At 41.0% G+C, this 22,944-nt stretch overlaps 1 protein-coding gene across 1 annotated transcript in view; it reads right to left on the reverse strand.

The window, feature by feature from the left end:
• Positions 1 to 20,028: 20,028 nt before the first annotated feature.
• CCND3 (cyclin D3) overlaps positions 20,029 to 22,944 on the reverse strand; it is a 31,205-nt gene continuing 28,289 nt past the window's right edge. Inside the window, exon 5 of the mRNA XM_073618000.1 lies at positions 20,029 to 20,160. Coding sequence (XP_073474101.1) covers positions 20,029 to 20,160 — 132 coding nt within the window. The remainder of the gene's footprint in view (positions 20,161 to 22,944) is intronic.

Genomic DNA, 22,944 nt, shown 5'->3' on the forward strand with positions numbered 1-22,944 from the left:
TGGTGCCGAATTTAAAAAAGTACACAGTATTCAGAATCGCCGTTTTCGGCGATCTGAATACTTTGAAGTGTAAAGGAGGGATGGGGGGTCTTTTAGACCCCCCATCCCTCCATAAAGAGTACCTGTCACCACCTATTACTGTCACAAGGGATGTTTACATTCCTTGTGACAGCAATAAAAGTAAAAAAAAAAATTTTTTTTTTAAAACACAATTTATAAAGTAAAAAAATAAATAAAATAAATTAAAAAAACATTTTTTTTTAAAGTGCCCCTGTCCCCGCGAGCTCACGCAGCGAAGTAAACGCATACGGAAGTCGCGCCCGCATATGTAAACGGTGTTCAAATCACATATGTGAGGTATCGCCACGATCGTCAGAGCGAGAGCAATAATTCTAGCCCTAGACCTCCTCTGTAACTCAAACCTGGTAACCGTAACATCATCTTTCACATTATACAAAAAAATTGGGGTAACTTTACTGTTTGGATTTTTTAAAATTCATGAAAGTGTCCCTTTTCCAAAAATTTGCGTTTAAAACACCACTGCACAAATACCGTGTGATAAAAAATATTGCAACAATCGCCATTTTATTCTCTAGATTCTCTGCTAAAAAAATATATATAATGTTTGGGAACTCTAAGTAATTTTCTAGCAAAAAATACGGATTTTAACTTGTAAACACCAAATTTCAAAAATAGGCTTAGTCATGAAAGGGTTAAAATTAGAAGAAAGGAGGTTTAACCTTAAACTATGTAGAGTGTTCTTTATTGTAAGAGCAGCAAGGATGTGGAATTCCCTTCCACAGGCAGTGGTCTCAGTCTCAGTTTCAAAAAAACTATTAGATAAGCACCTGATTGACTACAAAATACAGGGATATACAAGGTAATACTAACATATAATCACACACATAGGTTGGACTTGATGGACGTCTTTTTTCAACCTCACCTATGTAACTATGTAAACTACTATATGTAGCATAAGCTGTGTTTCGGTCTTGATATGTGGTCTTCATGTCCCGTTCCTGTAACAAAATCCAGTTGAGCTGAGCACTGCTCATTCATTCACAGGAAGCTTTGTATTTTATGAATGAATACAAGGCTTCTGATTAGCTAAGATGGAGATGCAGGCGAATGATGTCACAATCTCTACCTTTACCAATCAGAAGAAGCCTTATGATCATCTATAGAAATACAAACCTTCCTGTGAATGGCTGAGCAGCAGTCAGCCCAACTTGATTTTGTTCCAGAGATGGGCTGTAAATCTTTGTAGCAGATGCTTTATAAAGTTTATACATTACTGATAGCACATGTCTTAGTAATGGAAATAGTTTGGACCAGCTTGGCTTAAACAATTTAAAGTGAAATAATACCTGTAATTAAGCTTTAAACCTGGGGCTTTCAGCAGTGCATGCTCCTCTCTTTGAAACCATTGGAGATTCTTGTCTAAAGCCCCGTACACACGGGTCAAATGCTGGGTGACATTGGCCGGTTCAATAAAGAAGCCAGCTGAGCTGAGCATGCTGGCAAACCAGCAGCCGACTGGCTCCTGATCAGCTCCCTCAGCTAATGACTGAGAGCTGACTGGAGTGTTCTGGTGGGGGGCTGTCCCCCTGTCAAAACACAATAGAACATCAGGGGAAATTGCTGTACTAACATTGCATAGTTAGTACAGTGGCTCCTCCTGAGCTGCCTGTTTTTTTTCGTTCAGTCTACTGGGTTGAATGAAAAAAAACTAGCATTGTGTATGAGGCTTTAGACGTGTCTTCCTTTCAATTAGACCATAGTAAACTGCTACAGGAGATGGCACTTCACTGTTCGAGCTGTTAAGAGTCTGTCTCACAGTCACAGCTTCCCTGACACAATCTTCTTATCTCCTTGTGCTTCCTGAGGGATCTCATAGGGGGTCCCTCCATCTTGTTTCATCATTGCTAGATGGATCCATCAGGTTGTGGTTTTAGTCTATTTGGTGATTCGTGGGATTCTCAGCATCAGGCTTCTGCATTGCAGATTTATAAGGCTCCTTTCACACAGGCATTCAGTCTAGGTCCATTGGCCAGTTTTTCAGACAGATCCAGATTGAACCACAATTTACGTCCATGGGTGAGTGGGTGGATGTAAATGGATTATCATCCGTTTAAATCCATGTCCATTCAGGTCAGTTTTTTTAAATGAAACAAGGCTGCGCCCTTTTCCGTTTAGATGGATCTGAACTGATGTAAACGGATGCTATCTGTTTTTAGGCAAGAAAATTTTTGTTTATACCAGGGGAGTCAAACTCAAATTTTATCACTGGCGGCATCAGCATGATAGTTGCCCTCAAAGGGCTATTGGATCTGTAAGACTGTGGGGTTTATTTACTAAAGGCAAATCCACTTTGCACTACAAGTGCACTGCAAGTAATTAGCTGAAGGTACCTGTCTGTAACCCACTTGTGTCTGAATCTGCCTGTGTCCTGTAATGTATTCCAAGAAATAGATTTTACAGGTAAGTAAAAGATAAATACATTTTTCTTTCTAGTCCATTGAGGAGCACACAAGGTTTTGAATCTACGAAATCAAAATCAGACTTGAGAGGTGGGCAACACAACAAACAATCTCTAACAGACCCAAGAACACCACAGAAAACTGGGGTTTGCCTGCAATTCAAATAGCCACCTGAAGGACCTTGCAACCAAAGCTGGCATCAGCCAAGACTGAAATCCACCTTGTAGAACTTAAAGAACCTGTGAACAGAAGATCGGATGGCAGTCTTGCTAATCTAGGAAATGTTTGATGTCAAAAAGTGCTCACAGGCCTAGTAGAGTGTGCCTTGACAGGAAAGAGTTGAACTCAATCTTTGAGACCATAAGTTTGAATGATGCAAATTATGAGTAAGGTAGTTGCGCGCTACTATACTAAAAAAACGAACATAAGAGTTGCTGCTGTCAGCTCTGTGCTCCCACAAAAAACAAGATATAAAGTATATAAATGAGACAGGGCTGCATATAATAATACAACAAAATAATATAGAATGAGAATTGTGTACAATATAAGTGCTCAAAAAAAAGTAATAATATATAAGTGATATTTCTTCCACTAGCATACAGGAAGATGTGACATTTTTTTCTTGCTTCAAACACCCTCCATATCCATTGTGCTCCCACAACCACATGCAATGCTCACTCACCTCCTTGATAGACCCTGCAGGGGGTCAAAACACGTCTTGTACACAGTGCAACTCACCCTTCAGGAATAATCCTCACTGGTCCTAAGCAATCTCTGTTGGACTCTCAAGGGGCGGCAGGTAGTAATCTATATCAGATGTAGATTCCTTCCACTATGCTGCTTGAAACTTGAAACCACATTGGCTGCCGGTAATTCAACAGATAGAAAAAACAAAGAGTGCCTCCAATAGTGCAGTATCCAAAGGATTAAAAATTGAACCTTACCACCCCAGATAGTAATCAACTCACATTTTTTAAAAACTTTAAAAGAATTGGTACAAAAATCATCAGAATGATCTCACTTGTTGCGACAAGGTTTCACCGCCAGGCTCCATCTCTACTAGTTACGGCACCTCTCACATGACTTCATCTGGAGGAATGAGTCTAGCAGTTATGGCGGGGTAAATTTATAGGGTACATCATAAAAAAGCTAATTACCGTTTGGATCATGAAGAATGAGAAAGGAAAGCACTCACAATGCCACATCCGCAAATTAAAGGGGGAAAAAAGGGGTACTAAACAAGTAACGAAAGGTCAGACTTTTAAGGCATAGAAATAATGGAGAAGTAACAAAAATAAAGTTTATTGAAAAAAGTACATGGTATAATCACAGTGTTCAAAAAGATTAAAAATCATATAAAATGATACAATTTGTACAATGAGCCCTTGCGCGTCTATGCGTTTTGCCATTAGGCTTCTTCAGGACACGATCAAGGTTCAGAGATGTAATAAAGAAAAGAAAAGGGAGAATGAATTTCACTGGAGGAATGAGTCTAGCAGTTATGGCGGGGTAAATTTATAGGGTACATCATAAAAAAGCTAATTACCATTTGGATCATGAAGAATGAGAAAGGAAAGCACTCACAATGCCACATCCGCAAATTAAAGGGGGAAAAAAGGGGTACTAAACAAGTAACGAAAGGTCAGACTTTTAAGGCATAGAAATAATGGAGAAGTAACAAAAATAAAGTTTATTGAAAAAAGTACATGGTATAATCACAGTGTTCAAAAAGATTAAAAATCATATAAAATGATACAATTTGTACAATGAGCCCTTGTGCGTCTACGCGTTTTGCCATTAGGCTTCTTCAGGACACGATCAAGGTTCAGAGACGTAATAAAGAAAAGGGAGAATGAATTTCACTGGAGGAATGAGTCTAGCAGTTATGGCGGGGTAAATTTATAGGGTACATCATAAAAAAGCTAATTACCGTTTGGATCATGAAGAATGAGAAAGGAAAGCACTCACAATGCCACATCCGCAAATTAAAGGGGGAAAAAAGGGGTACTAAACAAGTAACGAAAGGTCAGACTTTTAAGGCATAGAAATAATGGAGAAGTAACAAAAATAAAGTTTATTGAAAAAAGTTCATGGTATAATCACAGTGTTCAAAAAGATTAAAAATCATATAAAATGATACAATCTGTACAATGAGCCCTTGTGCGTGTACGCGTTTTGCCATTAGGCTTCTTCAGGACACGATCAAGGTTCAGAGACGTAACAAAGAAAAGAAAAGGGAGAATGAATTTCACTGTCTGAAATGAGATATATTCCAATTAAAATCCAACATATCACATACAAATATTACATCATACTGCATTAAAAAGCATATGCTAAACTATCAAAGAGAAAGCAGAAGAGACGGAAAGACACAAACAGCCATAAAAGATACCTTAGGGTGGACTAGGCCTCATGTACAAATCTCCAATAGCCGGAAGGTTACCAAAAATGTGGAGTGCTTCTAACAAGCTGTAAAAAGGTATACTGCGCGCAGCTGGTTCTAATGGGTAATATGAAGGCGCTGTAAGTTGTAAGTAAATTATAAATCCTAGGGAACACTGTAAATCAGAATACATAAGAGTACCTACTAGTAAGTGAACTTTAAATCTTGCTACAGAAGGGGCAGGTGTGCATCTCGTGTCAAAAAAGTAATATTGACCATCAGAAAGATAACGCTGGAACATCCAGGATCCAATAGGGAAAAGCACTTAATGAAATTTAGCAAAGTGAGTGGCATGTAGTACAGCCCAACTAGTATACAATGCCCATAGAAGGAAGATCTATGGAACGGGAAAAACGGCATTACAGACATTGCCAGTAAGTGTTGGCCAGAACATAACTGAGAGAGTGTAAGTACTTACATGGCTATTGAGACAGACGGATATACCCCTGGGAGACAGCCCTGGGAAATAGCCATGTCCCAACGCGCAGACGAGACAATGTCATATGACACAATCACGTCAGGGCATTGTTGGTTGAATGGATTGTAGGGCTTGTTGGCAGCGCAACGAGCGGACCACCGCTCAATTTGCACATGCGCATAGCTGGTGGGACGAGAGAACTGGGTTGTGGGAATTGTAGGCAGCACAACGAGCGGACCTCCGCTCAATTTGCGCATGCGCCCAAGCAAATGGGACCTAAGAACTTAGGTAGAAGATGAATTAGATAAGACTAAGCAGAGAGTCCAGCTGCTACTAGTACCCAAATGCGCTCAGCGTGGAAAAACAAGGGAAGCCTAAGGTATCTTAAAGGTGGATGTAAGACACAGTCACTACCGGATCTCATGGATAGAAAGCATAAGCTAAATAAAAACATAATAACACTTGTATACCTATTATACACATATTCATGAATCTAATTGCATTGTTAAAAAATATAATTTAAGTAATAAACTTAGTCAAAAATAAATAGAAAACTAATCATGTAAATACACTACTATATAACGTGTAATATGTCGTTGATCCATATATGGGATCCTTTGCATTGTTAGGTGAACAGTCACTGTAAATAGAGCGGAAACAACAAATAGTTTTCAAATATCAAAGTAGAAACAATTGATTGGAAATGGAAAAAAGGGAAATAGAAGCAAAAGAAGAAAGAAAAAGAAAAAAAGGGGAAGAAAGGATAAGGGAAGTGGAATAGAAAAGGGGAGGGGCGGGATATGTAAGGGCACAATCAATTTTTGTGTAGAGGTCAAATACATGATAATTTTTACAAGAGAGGTCTAAAACTCATCATGTCATTTAGGCCCGGGTGTATGGTGGCCCGCAAGCTATGCACCCATTGGGTCTCTCTTTGGAGAACTCTTTTGTCAAAGTTTCCTCCTTGAGGGTCCTCATGTAAACAGTCAAGGGAAGCAAATTTGAAAACCAATGGGTAATATTTATGCTTGAAGGCTATATGGTGGCCCATAGTAGTGTTTAAGAGGCCACTGGTGGCATAGTAGACATGGTCCTTCATCCTCTTCCAAAATGGCCTGATTGTCTTGCCAACGTAGAAAGCTCCACATTGACAGAGAATACTATATATCACTCCTGTGGTTTGACAAGTGATATGGTGTTGTAGGGAGTGGATCTGGCCATTGGAAGAGGAATAGAGGGTCCCACCATAAGCAAGTCACAGAAGTCACATGTACCACACCGAAAAACAGACCCAGTTGGTCTTGAGATCTGTCTTCGGTTTTGCAGCAATGGCTCTGTACTAAACGATCTCTGACAGATCCTGAGAGTCAAAAAGTGATTTCCGGTTTGGGTCCTATATACTTAATATAGGGTCAGCTAACAAGATGTACCAGTGTTTTTGGATTACCGATCGTATTTTCTGATGTTGGTCAGAGTAGGTAGTTATGAACCCCAATGCGCTAGGATCTGTTTTCCTGGGTCCTGGGAAAAGAATGGTATTCCTGGGTCTGGCCATGGCTTTTTTTAATGCCTTTTTAAGACTAGTTTTACTATACCCCCTGGCCAATAGCCGCTCATATAGGCGATCTGCCTCCTGTTTAAAGTTAGTATCACTAGAACAGTTGCGCTTCAGGCTCAAATATTGGCCAAAGGGGATACTTTGAATCAAGGACTGGGGATGTGCACTTGATGCATGTAAAATTGTATTACCCGCAGTGGGTTTATGATACAATGATGTATTAATCAGGCCATCCGCAGTGATATTGATGGTGATGTCAAGGTACGCAATAGTGGTTAAACTAGATTGCATTGTAAATTTCAAATTATAGTCATTATGACTCAAAATTGCCATAAACTCATCCAGTGCTGTAGGTGGTCCTGCCCATAGTAACAAAATGTCATCTATGTAGCGGAACCACCGCAAAACAAATGAAAATAGTGCTCCTCATTTGAAAACAGATCGCGTTCCCACCCCCCCAGGTACAGGTTTGCATAAGAAGGTGCACAGCATGTGCCCATAGCAACACCCTGTACCTGGAGGAAGTGGGACCCTTCATGGAAAAAACATTCTTGGTAAGAATGTGAGATAGTAATTGTAGCACAAAGCCATTGAGGCCTACGGATTTTGGTCCCCTTTCACTCAGAAATCTGGCAATTACCTCCATGCCACGCTCATGTGGAATGGATGAGTATAAAACCTCAACGTCAATAGCTACCACGGAGCAGCCAGGAGGCACTATGAGGCCATCAAGATTTCTCAGAAGATCCAGAGTAGCCTTGATATAGGAAGGTAGTGTGTGGACGTATATATTCATCAAAAAATGTACTCGCTCTTTCTGCCTTAGAGCCCACGCCAGAGACTATTGGACGTCCTGGTGGGTTTTTGTGTATTTTAGGGAGTGAGTAAAAGGTCGGGATTCTAGGGTAAAGGACCTGAATACCCTCAAAAATCTCCCTAGTGATCAAGCCATCGGTAAAGGCGGACTGTATAGTGTCATCATATTGCTGGTTAAATTTAGTAATAATATTCTCAGATATTGGTTTATACCATAGTCTATTATTAAGGATGTCCCAGCACGTTTCTGTATTGTAGTTCGTTCATCACTACCACATTTTCGCCCTTGTTCTAGGGCTTGATCACCAGATGAGAGTTTTTGCTCAAATTGTCAAGTGCAGCCTTTTGTGCTTGACTCAAATTTTGATTAGCCGGTTTGTGGAAGATTAGTGACTCAATTAGTGGTCTGGGTAAGAAAGGTCCACACTTTTGAGTTCATGTGCAGGGATGGAAACTGGGTAGATTCTTAACCGCCTCACCTAGCGATTTGATGTCATTGTGGTATTGTGTCATTTGCACTCGAAGGCCCAAGGCCTCGTCAGATTCGGGGGTGTCTTCTAGTATTTCGTTCGGTGCATTCTCATCTAACATAAGGACCAAGTTTTTTAAAGCTCTGAACTCAGCAACCGAAAAATCTTTCCAAATCTTATAAGAGATTTCGGCCTGTTTATTGCATCTGTCATTATCGTACATAAATTTATAAGTGAGTTTCCTAGCGAACAAATAGAGATCTTTTATAGTCTCAAATTTGCTTGGTAATGAATTGGGGCAGAAACTTAAGCCAAGCTGAAGTAGCTCGTATTCTGTTGTACTCAAAGGATAGGATGACAAGTTAATGACCTCCAATTTGCAATGGCCTCCCATAGGTTCAGTACTCTCTGTAATTGGTAAAGTTAAAGGGGGATTAGAAAGTGAGCTAGTAATCAGATTGGTGTCAGGGATTTTAGTTTTAACACTAGGACAAAATTGGTCAATACGTCATCTTTTTGAGTCTTTCTAGATTGCTCCAGCTGCCGCTGTACTGATGGGTCTTGAAAGAGCAAAAGATTTTGCACAGTCAACAATCTGTAGTCATGTGTCAAGTTCAGCTTTGGAGGTCACAGATGTAGTGATAGTAGAAATCTCAGAAAAGACACCCGGTGCTTGACTAGGAAACATAGAGACCCCTCTATTCACCATGGGAGTTGAGTCAATGTGTGATAGATCTGTGTATTTATTACCTGTTAACAGGTTGGCGTCATCTAGTGCTCTTTTTTTGTCAGTGCCTGTCTGGTACCTACCACAAGACCAGTCTGTGGTCTTTTTCTTGAACCACGACCTCTCTGTCATCCTTGGTAAGATGTCCATGAGTTCTGTGAAATATAAGTTAGCAGAGGAGTCTGAATCACTGGCTCTATCTTTAGGTTTTCTAGTATTTTTCTGAGAGCTTGCATACTTACGACTGCCTCGTTGGCCATTGTTTTGTAGCCAATTGTATGCATACTTTCCTGCAAATGCTAGTTTGTCTTGTGAAAGTTTGTCCTCTTTCTTAAGTAAAAGATCCTTTGTGAAATTTTGCATATGTTCCTTTAAACGTAAATCAAAAGCTCCAAAATCAGGATTATTTAATGTTGCAGTGTTTTCATCATATATTCATTTAATCTCATAGTCTACCAATCTTAGTTCCTGCATATAATATTCTACCATCAATTCCATCTTTTTTTAGAACATTCTTGGAAGTTATGTTCCCATCGGGTCTTGAAGTCCGGGTCGATTGCCCAGATATTGGGAAAGACCTGCGCCCTCAAGCCTTTTGGGTTCAAATCCTGCGCAATGTATTGTTCAAAGTATTTAATGCGCCAAAACAAGCTGGCTTTGTGTTTGAACATTTGTAGGAGAGATTCGTTCTCCCTTTTTTTGTCTTTGTTACGTCTCTGAACCTTGATCGTGTCCTGAAGAAGCCTAACAGCGAAACGCGTAGATGCACAAGGGCTCATTGTTTAAATTGTATCATTTTATATGATTTTTAATCTTTTTGAACACTGTGAGTATAGCATGTACTTTTTTCAATAAACTTTATTTTTGTTAACTCTCCATTATTTCTATGCCTTAAAAGTCTGACCTTTCGTTACTTGTTTAGTACCCCTTTTTTCCCCCTTTAATTTGCAGATGTGGCATTGTGAGTGCTTTCCTTTCATATTCTTCACAATCCAAACGGTAATGAGCTTTTTTATGATCTACCCTATAAATTTACATTAAATTTATAAATTTAATGCTAGACTCATTTCTCCAGATGAAGTCACGTGAGGGGTGGCGTAACTAGTAGTTACGCCACTAGAAGTTTGCATTTCATGTATCCAGAAGGATTCGCGCTGACTTAGGGAAATTACCTTGTTAGTACCCCTCCATTGGGGATGATATTTTTCTATCCCCCAAAACAGAAGCGAGGAGGGGTCTTTATTATGATGGATGGCATAATGTTTGGAAATGCTGTGTTTGGGATACCCATTAGTAGTATTTTGAACATGTTCCCGAATTCTTTTCCACATTGGTCGTTTGGTGCGACCAATGTACTGGATTTGGCAAGGGCACTGTAGGGCATAAACTACCCCCACTATTCTACATGTAATACAGTCCCTAATTTGGTATTCTTTTCCCGTAGCAGTGGCTAAAAACGTATCCTTTTTGGTGGGGTCTACTATATTTTTAGCTATTTTATCCCTTAATGTTGGGGCTCGTCTATACGTGAACTTTGGATAAGATGGTAATACCTGTCTAAGATGTTTATCAACTGTTAATATGGGCCAATGTTTTTTTAAACAACTTTTCTATTTTTGGTTTATCTTCTATTAAGGATAGTCTGTCTATTACATTCACCTTTTCTATTTGTTGTTTGATAAAATCTTCTTGGTAGCCTTTTTCAATAAATCTCTGGCTAATTAAATCAACCTGCTCTCTATAATCCCTGTCATCAGTGCAGTTCCTTTTTAACCTCATGAATTGGCCCTTGGGTATATTTAGCAGCCAAGGGGCATAATGGCAACTTTTCATAGGTATGTAACTATTTCTACCGACTGTTTTTAAAAAAAGTTTTAGTTTTAAGCTTTCCATCTATCACTGATATGGTCAGATCCAAGAAATGTATTTGTTTCACGTCATGTTCCCATTTAAACTATATATTCTGGTTTTTCTGATTAAGCTTATTTAGATAATAAACCAATGAAGTTTCATTGCCTTTCCAGACAATGAACACATCATCAATATAGCGTTTGTATAAAAGTAGTTCCTTTGGTGTAGCTTAATAGATTGCTTTTTCTTCCCACTGAGCTATAAAGATATTTGCCACGCTTGGGGCAAACTTTGCCCCCATGGCAATACCTTTAATTTGTTTATAGTAGGTGCTATTGTGCCAAAAATAATTGTGTGACAGATAATATTCTAAACTTTCCAATATAAAAGCCCGCTGTTTCCTTGGTAGTTCACTTAGATGCTTCAATGCCCATTGTATTGCTTTTATTGCTTCCTGGTGTCCAATTATTGTATATAATGAGTTGACATCAACTGTGGCTAGTATACAGGAGCCATCTATATTAATTTCTTCTAAAAGTTGAATGAGGTGCTTGGTATCCCTCAAATATGCTCTATTTTTCTGTGCTAATGGTTGTAAATGATAGCCCAGGTATTGACCTCTCCTAGCCCCAACAGATTGGATTCCATTAACGATGGGCCGTCCAGGCAGATTCGTATTATCCTTATGTATTTTGGGAACTGTGTATATAAGGGGTGCCCAACCTTTTGTGGAGCGAGGGCCACTTTATCGACTTGGTAACCGGTCGTGGGCCACAATGAGCGTAAAGGGGGGGTGGCAGGTCTGTGTCCACTCTGCATATGTAGAGACATGGATGCAAACTGCTCTACCCTAAGGGCCCTCCGATCCACCCAGACAGAAGGGGACAGATCCCCTTCTGTTTTTTTTAAGGAGATCGGATTGCAGATAGGCGGATGTAAACGGACACAAGTCCGTTTACATCTACCGCTCTATAGAGATGAATGGAGAGTCCGTTTGACTGATACAGATGGTGGGTACTGGTACTGCTGGCGGGTACTGGTACTGCTGGTTTGTACTGATACTGGTGGCTGCTGTCCCAGATCACGGGTTCCTGTGTCCCGACCCGCCACCCCCGAGCATAATTGTGACAGAAGCATGCAGCTGCAGTAGAGAGCAGAGCCAGCTTCCTGTCACAGACGGAGTACATTTGGTATCACTCCGTCTATGAAGGAGCCGGCGCTATACAGGAAGCATCGGCTCTGCTTCTTCTAGCGGCGGCTCCATTCTTCTCACTAATGCTCGGAGATGGCGGGTCGGGAACACACAATCTGGGCTTGCCCACCCGCCATGTCTGAGCAAGACATGGTGGGCCACATCAGAGGGTGCAGCGGGCCACATGTGGCCCGCGGGCCAGGCCAGCGGTTGGGCACCCCTGGTGTATATAATAAGGATCCTACAAGTATTGGGAACCAAATATTTACTCTCTTTCTTGTTCAGCACACCTTTCTTTATTAATGCCCTTATCCTCTAATTTCTCCAATTCATTTTTATAACTCCTTGTCGGATTGCTTTTTAGTGGGATATATGTTTCTTTGTCTTCCAGTTGTCTTTTCAATTCAGCCTGGTATACTTCTTTCCTCTGTATGACCAGTACCTCCCCCTCCCCTTATCCGCTGGTCTAATTACAAGATTTTTCCTATTCTCTAACCGTTTGATTCCTATTGCTATATTCTTGGCTTCCCTTTACTTTTTTTCAGTTCCATATTCTGTAGATCCTGCACCACCATCCTTTTGAATACTTCAATGTGACCATTGTCACTAACCGGTGGATTAAATAGGGATTTGTTTCTCAGCGACATATGTTGGAAGGCTTCTTCCTTATATGTGGCCTTTTTCTCCAAGGGTTGGGACATCATATACTTTTTAATATTTCATTTTCTCACATAATTTTGCCTGTCCACATAAATATCAAATTTGGTCATGTTCCTCACTGGTACCTATTTCAATCGTTTCTTCTTTAGTGAGTGGTTCTTTTGTTAAATTAAAAATTCCTTCTCCTAGTACTCTCTTTTTTGTTTGCTTCTTGTATCCTGCTCTACATCCCCTCTTCCTGGTGGACTTTTTCTTGACCTGTCATCTCTGTCCATTCGTTTGGGGGTCTGCTCCTGTTTCCACTCCTCTAAAAAATGCCTCAGGGTTCTGCTGGCATCCCAATCATCCCTCAATAGTTTGTATCTATTTTGAGTTGGTAGGGGGCTTCTTGCTTGATGATAATAATTTTGCTATGGTTCATGTCTATAGTATGTTGATGGGGGGTTCTTGTTTTATGACCATAGTCAGGTTGATTCTCATATCTTTGGTGAGACGGTCCTGGGCTCCTCCTTTCCTTCCTTTGATTGCCATAGTACTGATGTCCTTGATTATAATTTGCATAATTATTAGGTCCTCGATAGGGATAGTACAATCTTCCTCCTCTCCCTTGATTTCCACCTCTATGTCCTCATTTATGGTAACCTTGGTCCTCCCTCTGCTTCCACAGTCCCCTAGGAGTTTGGTAATTACCCTGTTGTTGGTTAGATTGTGGTCCAGGGCGTCTCGTATCTTGTGTATTAGTTCCATTTCCAACATTTGCAGATATTCTTACTTCCTTTTCTGGTGTTGAGCTAGCTGAGGGTAGTTCTCCTTCTCTTAGTTTATTCTGCCATTTAAAGACTGAATTAGTGCTATAATCATTTATATCCTTTTGATACTTTTTCTTCTTACAGTTCTTAATCTCCTGATCCTTGAGCTCCAGATAATTTTTTAGTTGATTGGCTAAAGCTGTAAATTCCGGCAGATCTTTAAAAGGTACCAGTGTGGTCCTATGTTCAGCAATCTGTTGATCTAATTTGCGCACCTTTTTTTGTTTTCTTTTTAGTAGAAATTTAAGTACATCTATTCCTTTGCTATTAAAGCACAAGTTTGAATGATGGTCTATCTGGACCAGCTGGAGGTGGTGGAACAAGAAGCTGGAGCACCCTTCTTTCCAAGTTGACCAAAAGGAAATTAAGTCTTTCTGAAAGAAGCAGTGGCTGAAAGACAGACTAGCATAGCTCAAACCACATTTAGATAATGTTGACAAATTTGATTCTGGTGAACTTCAACCAGAACGAGGGGCGGGAGATCAATGTCCTGGTTTAAGTGAAAGGCAGAAACTACCTAAATCTAGTCACAGATGGATCAAAATTCGTCCGGTTCAGTATGGACCTGATGAATTTTGATCAGTGTATGGCCTTACCTATTCGACAGAAGTCTATCATACAAGTTGGAAAACTTTTCTGGATCAGCAGCTGTAGCCAATTGAGTGCAACGCTGATCAATGCACTCTGACAACACCGGGTCCCTCTGTCAGAACAGAGGGATACAGTGGTTCTTCCTGATAGATGCAATCTAAATGTACATCTATATGTACATTGATGTAAGTGCATTGGCTTTTATTTAATAAATGTTACTTCACTATGGCAAGCACTCTCTTCTTGGCATTGATCATTTTACCTAATATGTGGTACATGTGAAACAACGCCAAAGTGAATCTCTGGGTGTTCTAAGTGCTTGATTTGATTCACTTGACAAAACTAGAAGTCAACAGTGTTGAGTGTGGGAGAAGTTGGGGGGCACCTGGAGTGCAACTGGGCAGCAGTCTCCCTGATGTCAGAATACAGTAGCTCAAAGGAGGATTCCCCCACCCACATTAAGTGTGTGGATGTAGATGGGGAAATCAAGTTGTTTTTTTTTCATTGAACCCACTGTTCAAATGAAAAATAAAAAGCTTAATTATGCGCTGCCTTAACCATATGACGGCGCCCCAGAATGGCCACTCAAACACCAGAGGAGGCACACAGCGTGGCCACGCCATTTTCCTAGGACATGTTGCAACCCCCGATCTCGCTGCTCACCCATGTGATCGGCTGTGTTCAAACTGTGTAAACATGGAAGTGCCGTTTATCGACTCTCCTCAGTTCACACTGACAGAGTGTGAGGCAAGGAGAGCCGATCAGCAGCATCTCCTCGCAGGAGACATGTACAGGTAAATCAGGGCACTGATCATAAGTGCCCTGATTACAGTACAGCCCCAGCAGTGCCCATCATTGACACCAATCAGTGCCCATTAGTGATGCCTATCAATGCTCATGAGTGCCGCATATCAGTGCCACCAATCAGTGTCCATCAGTAAGGCATATTAGTGCCTCCTCATCAGTGAAGGGGAAAAATTACTTACAAAACTCACTGACAGAAACTAAGAAAACCTTTTTTTCTTTAAAGGGATTGTAAAGGTTCATTTTTTATTTTTTTAAAATAACAAACATGTCATACTTACCTCCACTGTGCAGCTCGTTTTGCACAGAGTGGCCCCGATCCTCCTGTTCTGGGGTCCCACAGCAGCTCTCTCGGCTCCTCCCCGCAATAGCTAACCCCCTCAGATAGCTTTTTCCTGAGGGGGTTACCTTGCGGGCGCACTACTGTCGCATACACTCTGCATCCATAGACACAGAGTGTATGTCTCAGTCCCGCCCCCCGGAGGCCGCATCATTGGATTTGATTGACAGCAGCGGGAGCCAGTGGCTGCGCTGTTATCAATCTATCTAATCAACGCCGAGGATGAGCTGAGCAGATAAACGGCTTAGGTAAGTAAAACGGGGGGGTTGGGGGCTTGTCATTGCTAGGTGTTTTTTCACCTTTATGCATAGGATGCATTTAGGTGAAAAAACACAAACCTTTACAACCCCTTTAAATTTTCGGACATTTCTTTTTTTTTTTTAGCACAAAAGAAAAAGCCCAGCAGTGTTAAATACCACAAAATGAAAGCTCTATTTGTGTGAAAAAAATGATAAAAATGTAATTTGGGTACAGTGTTGTATGGTGGCGCAATGTGAGAGCACCAAAAACTGAAAATTGGCCTGGGCAGGAAAGGGGGTAAAAGTGCCCAGTGGGCAAGTGGTTAAAGTGTTACTAAACCCACAACAGTAAAATTAGTCTGTATATTCAGTAAAACATTATGTTATACTCACTGTGGAACCTAAGGGGTTAATCCTGCACACTGTGTAAAAAGGCTGTTTGATCCTGTCTTCTCTGATCCCCTTCTTTTACTGTCTCTAATCCATCAGCTTATAGTACAGAGCCTTGAGGGGAACTCTGCACATGCTCAGTTTGGTATGTATTGTTACAGAGTTTTTTCGTGAGGGTGAATGTGATCAGCACAGGGCCAATCAGCACAGAGGGTCAGGGGTCATGCAGGCTCATAGGACAGTCAGAGGAAAAAACTCCTCCTACAAGCTTTAACCAGACACTAATAGAAGTCATAAGATTGCTATATACTGCTGATGTGAAAAGGTATTTAGCAGTTTATATTTACTAAAATAATTTGATTTCCATGTTCTGTGGACTGTGTGAGACCAGTTATAGTAAATGCAGTGTCCTGGGTTTAGTAACACCATAAGTTCAGAGGAACAACAGAGATTAGGTAAGGTTCTCCCAGGCAGTGGCTGAACAGAGCAGTCTGGGGCCGCCCATAGACATAACTGCCCATTTTAGAAGAATAATTTTTTTTCTCTCTAAATTTTAGCTTCCCTATGTACCAATATACCATTAATGCTCCTCTGTTGCAGAAAAGAAAAAGCTTTCTCTGTCTTTTAGGATCAGCCGCCTATAGAAAACTTCTCTATTACATGTCCTGAATTTGGTATTTAGTACCGGAAAACCAGTAGGAACTGGAACCGGCCGCTCTCAGTGCTGGTGGGCTGCAGTCCCTGTCAGAACACAATAGCACAGCAGGGGAGATAGTACCGCGATCTGTCAGGTTTGTGTACAAAACAAATAAATGTGTGCACCCAGCTTAACCACTTGCGGACCTCAATACGTATATATACTTTGCGGTTTGTGAGTGGTTTACCAGGATTATGGCTGAAACTATCAGCCATAACCCCCGGTATCATTTTTGGCCAGAGGCTGGTTTTCCCATAAAACCAAACCCAGTGGCTCATTAGCCACTGGATCGCTTCCGAAGAGGCGGGTGGGGACGTTCCCTCCCGCTGCTTGCCGGTGTTTCTCGGGCTTACTGAGTCCACTGACGCGCCTGAGAAACGATCCGACAGTGCAGCAGGCTGGTCAAAGAGGCAACAAGAGACTAGATCGTATCTGATTGCCTCTATGGCCTTGGAGGACTGGAGCGATGTCATTGCGGGCACCATCAGAGCCATTCTTGTACAATTAGGAAAGAAAAGCCTAAGGTTTTTTTTTATTAACTATAAGTTTCATTACTGGTTTTTCATATACATATACTCTTTGATAGGGATGAACCCCCTCAAAATCTCAATATAGAGAATACCATGGACTCCAAAGATTGCCAGACAATTGCTTCCTACTCTTTGATATGCGGGGAATAAACAGTGTCTGGGACAATATTTGTCTCAACTGGAGTAGTTGCCTAGAGTAGCCAGCCAGCTTTTACATTTCATTTTCTAAGCTGTGTGGACACTAGAAGCTGACTGGTTACTTTGGGCAATGGCAACAGTTGATCAGTTTACCTCAGTGTGTCTAAGGCTTGGTCCACTGCGGGTTCGCATCGCACCCGACTCGCAGGCAGTTCACACTGCCATATGCAAACCGCTGGGAGTGTCAATAGAGAGTTAGGAACACCCCCAGATCGCATATTGCACTGTCAATTCGGACATGAATCAGATTGCATGGGTCTGTACTCCCATGCGATCCGATTCTGGTGCGGACCAAAAAAAATTAAAGGGTCCTCCATGACTTTGGTCCAAATGCGATGAGAATTCAGCCATACAATCTGTATGGCTGAATTTGCATTGCACAGACATTGCATGTGATTTGCATAGCGGTGCAGTGCGAATCATATGCAATGTTGCACAGTGCACTAATGTGAACCCAACCTGAATCTCCATTTAGTCTACTGTCAAAATGTGCATACAGAAACTTTATTAATAAAAGACGTAACATATATATATTGTTATCTGCATGTATATTGACATCCTGAATAAACATCTATCCAAATGTGTTATGTACAACATTCCTTGCCAGAATCAGGTGTAAATACTGCTTTAGTAATTTTTAGTTAATACTTGTCTGGTTGTTCAGTTTATAGTTTTAGGGTGGCAGGCAAATAAAGGGTAACTGACGTGTTGTTTACATTTGATCCTGGTGAAGAAAGGAAAACTAAGGCGAATTATGGACATCTTTTTACTATGGATGATTAATAAACAACATGGAAAAATAAAGTATGTTTTAAATATGTAAAAATTGGCAGTGCATCTAATGTAGGTCATACTACATCAAAGAGTGGATACACTACGTCAGGGCTCAAAATTTCAAGTCCTGAGCTACTAGCCAGGCCTTAAGAGTTACTCGCCACCAGTTATCCCACCCAACCCCTACCCTGCCCCGCCCCTAAACTCGAATTAAATTACAACGTAATTATAACCCCCAACATTGGTGTCAGTGGATGCTATAACAACCTCCAAAACAGGTATCTGAGGCTGTGGTAATAACCCCCCCAGCATTGATGCCAGACACACCATAATAACCCCTAATGCAGGTTCAGAGGACGCATAAATAACCCCTAGCATTGATGTCAGTGGACATCATAATAACCCCCTACACTGGTATCAGGGGATGCATTAGTAATTCCCAGAATTGAAGTCAGTGGAGGCATTAATAACTGCTAGCACAGGTGTCAGTATTAATATCCCCCTCTCCTACATTATTGGTTTGTGGCATAAAAATGTAACCCCTCCCATGACACCCAATGTGGGGAGAGGGGGTTAACTTTAACTGACATTACCACAAATGCAGAAGGCAGTGGTGGGTTAAAATTTCACTGCCATGAGGACCAATGCAAGGTGGGGTGTAGGGTTAGGCAGTTAATATTCACTGCCATAAAGACCAATGCATGTGGGGGGGGTTAACTTTCACTACCAATGATCTCCCCCCCACATCCCCCACCTGCATTGGTGGACATGGCAATGCTAACCCCTTCCTTAATTTCAGCCTGTTCCAGTCCCATTGCCCTAACGCTATGGTGCTGGACAGGGAGCCAGAACAATGAAACAAGTAGTTAGCTGAGCTTACCTCAGCACACTCTCGCTCCTGATAAATTCATATCCCCCTCTTACAGAGTGCAGGCAGGCAGGTGGACGGGTGGGCGGTTCAGGCAGATGGGCATGTGAGCAGGTGGACAATTCGGGCAGGTGGGCGGGTGAGCAGACGGGCGGTTCAGACAGATGGACGGACGAGTGGGCGGGTCAGCAGGCGGATGATTCAGGCAGATGGGTGGGATCTCAGAAGAGTGCTGTATCCCCTTCCCGCCCACACAAGCAGCCAGAGCCTGAAACTGCCAGTCTCAAAGATGGAGGGAGGGGGAGCAAAATCCTGGTGGTGCTCAGAATGATAGGAGTGACGGCAGCGTCACTCCTATCGTTCAGGCAGCTGTAGAGCTGGGCACTCAGTGTTACTCATCTGCTCTCAGCGCCCCCTCTCCACTCGCCCACAGCAAATTTTCACTCGCAAAATGCGAGCAGGCGAGTGAAAATTTTGAGGACTGCACTACGTCACGCAGGAGGGGGTGCGATTATATTCTCAAAATCTTTGGAGTTATTGGTATCGCCTATATTGAGGTGGGTTTGAAAGTATTTTGACAAGTTTTTATTACCCAAGTTTACCCTTTTTTTGCCACTCCAATTTTTGTTGGTTTTAGTGAATATAAACATGTAGATTTTAATACACTCTTAGCACCAACAGGAGTCAAAATGAGTGATTAAAACCATGTACAAACTACCTATTCTGTTTTTTGCAATGTATATAATTATAGCTATACAAGACAGTGCTATACAAGACAGTGCTAAGAACAGATCATGGCATTTTTAGAAAGAGCCATTTAAGAAGTTTAACCAAAACTTTATTTTATAGAGGAGAACAGGTTATTACTGCTGTGTCCATGCTGGAAGAGATTCACCTTACTTCTTGGCCTGATGGTTCCAAAGGTCACCAAGAACAAAGACCTCTACAATAGGTTCACCAACAACAATAAAAAATATATATATTTAACATAGTAGGTTAGAACTCCTGTCAGGCTGTGCCCCAGTTAAGATTCCCCTCACTTTCTATTCCAGCTACACTGGTCCCCGAAGGACCCCAGTAGAGACCTGGATATCAATGAAGACCTGACAGAAGTTCTAATTCTTACCCAGTCTATCCAAAACTAAAAAGAGTCAAATTGACCTTAGTGCCACTTTAATTATGTACTACTGAGATATGAGGTAGTTCTTGCATTGTTTCAGTAAGGTAAATGCGATACTTGTATGAGGTCTCCACAGCTTTATTTAAAGCAGGCTCAATATTTCTTTGGCAATGCTGCAATTCAGACTGTTGGATAAAAGTTAAACCATTAGCCATTTATTAATCTCTTTGAAACAGAACTATAAGCAACTATCAATTAAAGGGCAAATGTTTTAAGGCCTAACAAGTTATTATTGACAGAATTTAAACAATGCTATAATAATGAAGCATAATTATGCATGAGTTTAGTGGCTGTTTACCATTTAGACCCTGTTCAAACCTTTTTTGTAGCTTGAGGTTCAAAGCTCAGAAATGCTCAACAAGTACAAATCAATTGTATTCAATAGCCTTTATTCACATCTGAGCATCCTGTCACTTGTGCCTGTTACTCCAAAAAGTACATGAGCTACTTTTCAGGCAGAATTGAGTGTTTTGGGCCCCAAAGACTTCAATGGGAACATATGAAAATGCTTAATCTGAGTGTTTTTTCATGGCTTTTTTTAGCCTATATTAACCACTTCAGCCCCGGAAGGATTTGCTCCTTTAAAGACCAGGCTATTTTTTGTGATACGGCACTGTGCCGCTTTAAATGACAATTGCGCGGTCGTGCGATGCAGTACCCAAACAAAATTGACGTTTATTTTACCCACAAATAGAGCTTTCTTTTGGTGGTATTTGATCACCTCTGCGGTTTTTAATTTTTGCGCTATAAACAAAGACCAACATTTTTTTTACTTTTTGCTACAATACATATCCCAAAAAAATATATTTATTCATCAGTTTAGGCCGATATATATTCTTCTACACATTTTTGGTAAAAAAAATAGGCGTATATTGATTGGTTTGCGCAAAGGTTATCGCGACTACAAACTACGAGATAGATTTAGGGACTTTTATTTATTTTTTGTTTTTACTGGTGATGGCGGCGACCTGTGATTTTGCGGTGGACAAATCTGACCCCAAATGATACTTTTTGGGGACCAGTGACATTATTACATTGATAAGTGCTATACAAATGCACTGATCAATGTAAAAATGTCACTGGCAGGGAATGGGTTAAAACTGTAAAACTAGGGGCGATCAAGGGGTTAAGTGTGTTCCCTCAGCGTGTTCTAACTGTAGGGGGAGGGGGTGGGCTTACTGGAACATGACAGAGATCACTGTTCCTGATCACTGGGAACAGTAGATCTCTGTCATGTCATTTGGCAGAAAGGGAAATCGCCTTGTTTACATAGGCAGTTCCCCGTTCTGCCTCTCCTCACCACGATCGCAGGTCGCCGACGGACATGGAGACTGCAGGCACGCTCCCGCGGCGTGTGCCTGCTATCCCCCTTGCACAGAGGTTCACGCAGGAGAGCGGACCTGCCGCAGTATATCTGCATGAGCTTATCGGCTAGTGGTGAAAAAAGCCTGAAGCTTTAATAGAAATTTAAAATGCCTGTAATACTCTTCTAAAAACGCCTTTATACACTTGCAAAAACACTCAAATAAAAACTCCAGAAAATTGCTTTGCTCAGGTGTAAATGCAGCCTCAGACATAAAAAAACCCCACTGTTATCTGATCAATGCAGACTGAGTTTATGCTTTCTGATATGTTGCTAGGAACACAAATATCTGCGCAACAATTAAAATGTACTGATTTTATGTCACCCTACTACACAAAAATTGATTCTTTAGTACAGTTGTTCAATGAAGTACATAACAATTCTTCAACCCTTGAAAATAGCTGTGACCACTGGGAGAATTGGACATTATGCATTAAAAAGGGCACAGTCCCATTTATTGGCTATACCCTTGAAAATGCAAAATGGGTTCAAGTCTAGCAAGCAGCAAATAATTGAAAGAAAGAAAGGAACCATCCAGAACATATCTTACCTGTGACAAACGACCAACAACATGAAAACAGCCACCCAACAGAGGGGAGGGAACTGTGTCTTATCTATTTATTACTTTTTTCTATTGTTTAACCAAGTGGACTTGCGTCTTTTTTCAAACTATGTAAATATGATTTAATAGAGAAAATAATTTTACTGGGAGTACAATTTTTTTACATTTTTTCTCAGAAATAATTGTGGAGGGCACAGAACTCTATTTTTCCAATAAATAGGGGATCCAAAAGTAGCCCTAAAAAATAAAAAGGCATCTCTGATGCAAAGACATCTTTAAAATGTTGTTTCATTTTGTGTGATTAAATCACACTACCACCTGCGGGACCTTACATCTATCTAAAGCTTTCATCTACTGATGCAGCCACATTTATGCAAAGAATAATGGCAAACGTGTGCAGCGAAGAAGGGTTAGCAGCTTTACAAACCTGAGAAAAGTTTGTGCCAGAATGCTTCAGTGAATAAGCTTGAGGCAAATCCATCTGGAGATGTTTGCATCAGAGATCAGACACTATTCACAGGGACCATCTACAACCACAGAGCACAATTTTCAAACAAAACTTGTAGCAAATAGGCTGACAGCCCTTTCCACATCAACTGTGTGTAAGGAAATCTGTTTCATATGAATCGGTGATGGAAAAAAAGGAAGGGTGCACAATTCCTCATTGAGGTGGTAGGAGAGTACAACCTTATACAGGAAGGAAGGCCTAGGTTTGAAATCAACCTTGTCTTTGATAAGAACAATAGGGTTTATGTACTTACTGTAAAATACTTTCCTCAGAGTCCATTGAACAACCCATAAAGTCTGAATCCTTCAAGTTATACTGCTGTCTACAGAAGGATTGGACACTGACAAACAAAACAAACTATAAAAAAGCCCTGGGTAGCCCCTTCTACCACAACGTTTCCATTTAGTAGCAAAGCAGTACCAAGAGCATGATTATAAATACAGGGATGGGGCCTGTGTCCCACGAAAGACTTTAAG

Source organism: Aquarana catesbeiana, linkage group LG02 (genome assembly GCF_042186555.1).
Source record: "Aquarana catesbeiana isolate 2022-GZ linkage group LG02, ASM4218655v1, whole genome shotgun sequence".
NCBI classification, from domain to species: domain Eukaryota; kingdom Metazoa; phylum Chordata; class Amphibia; order Anura; family Ranidae; genus Aquarana; species Aquarana catesbeiana.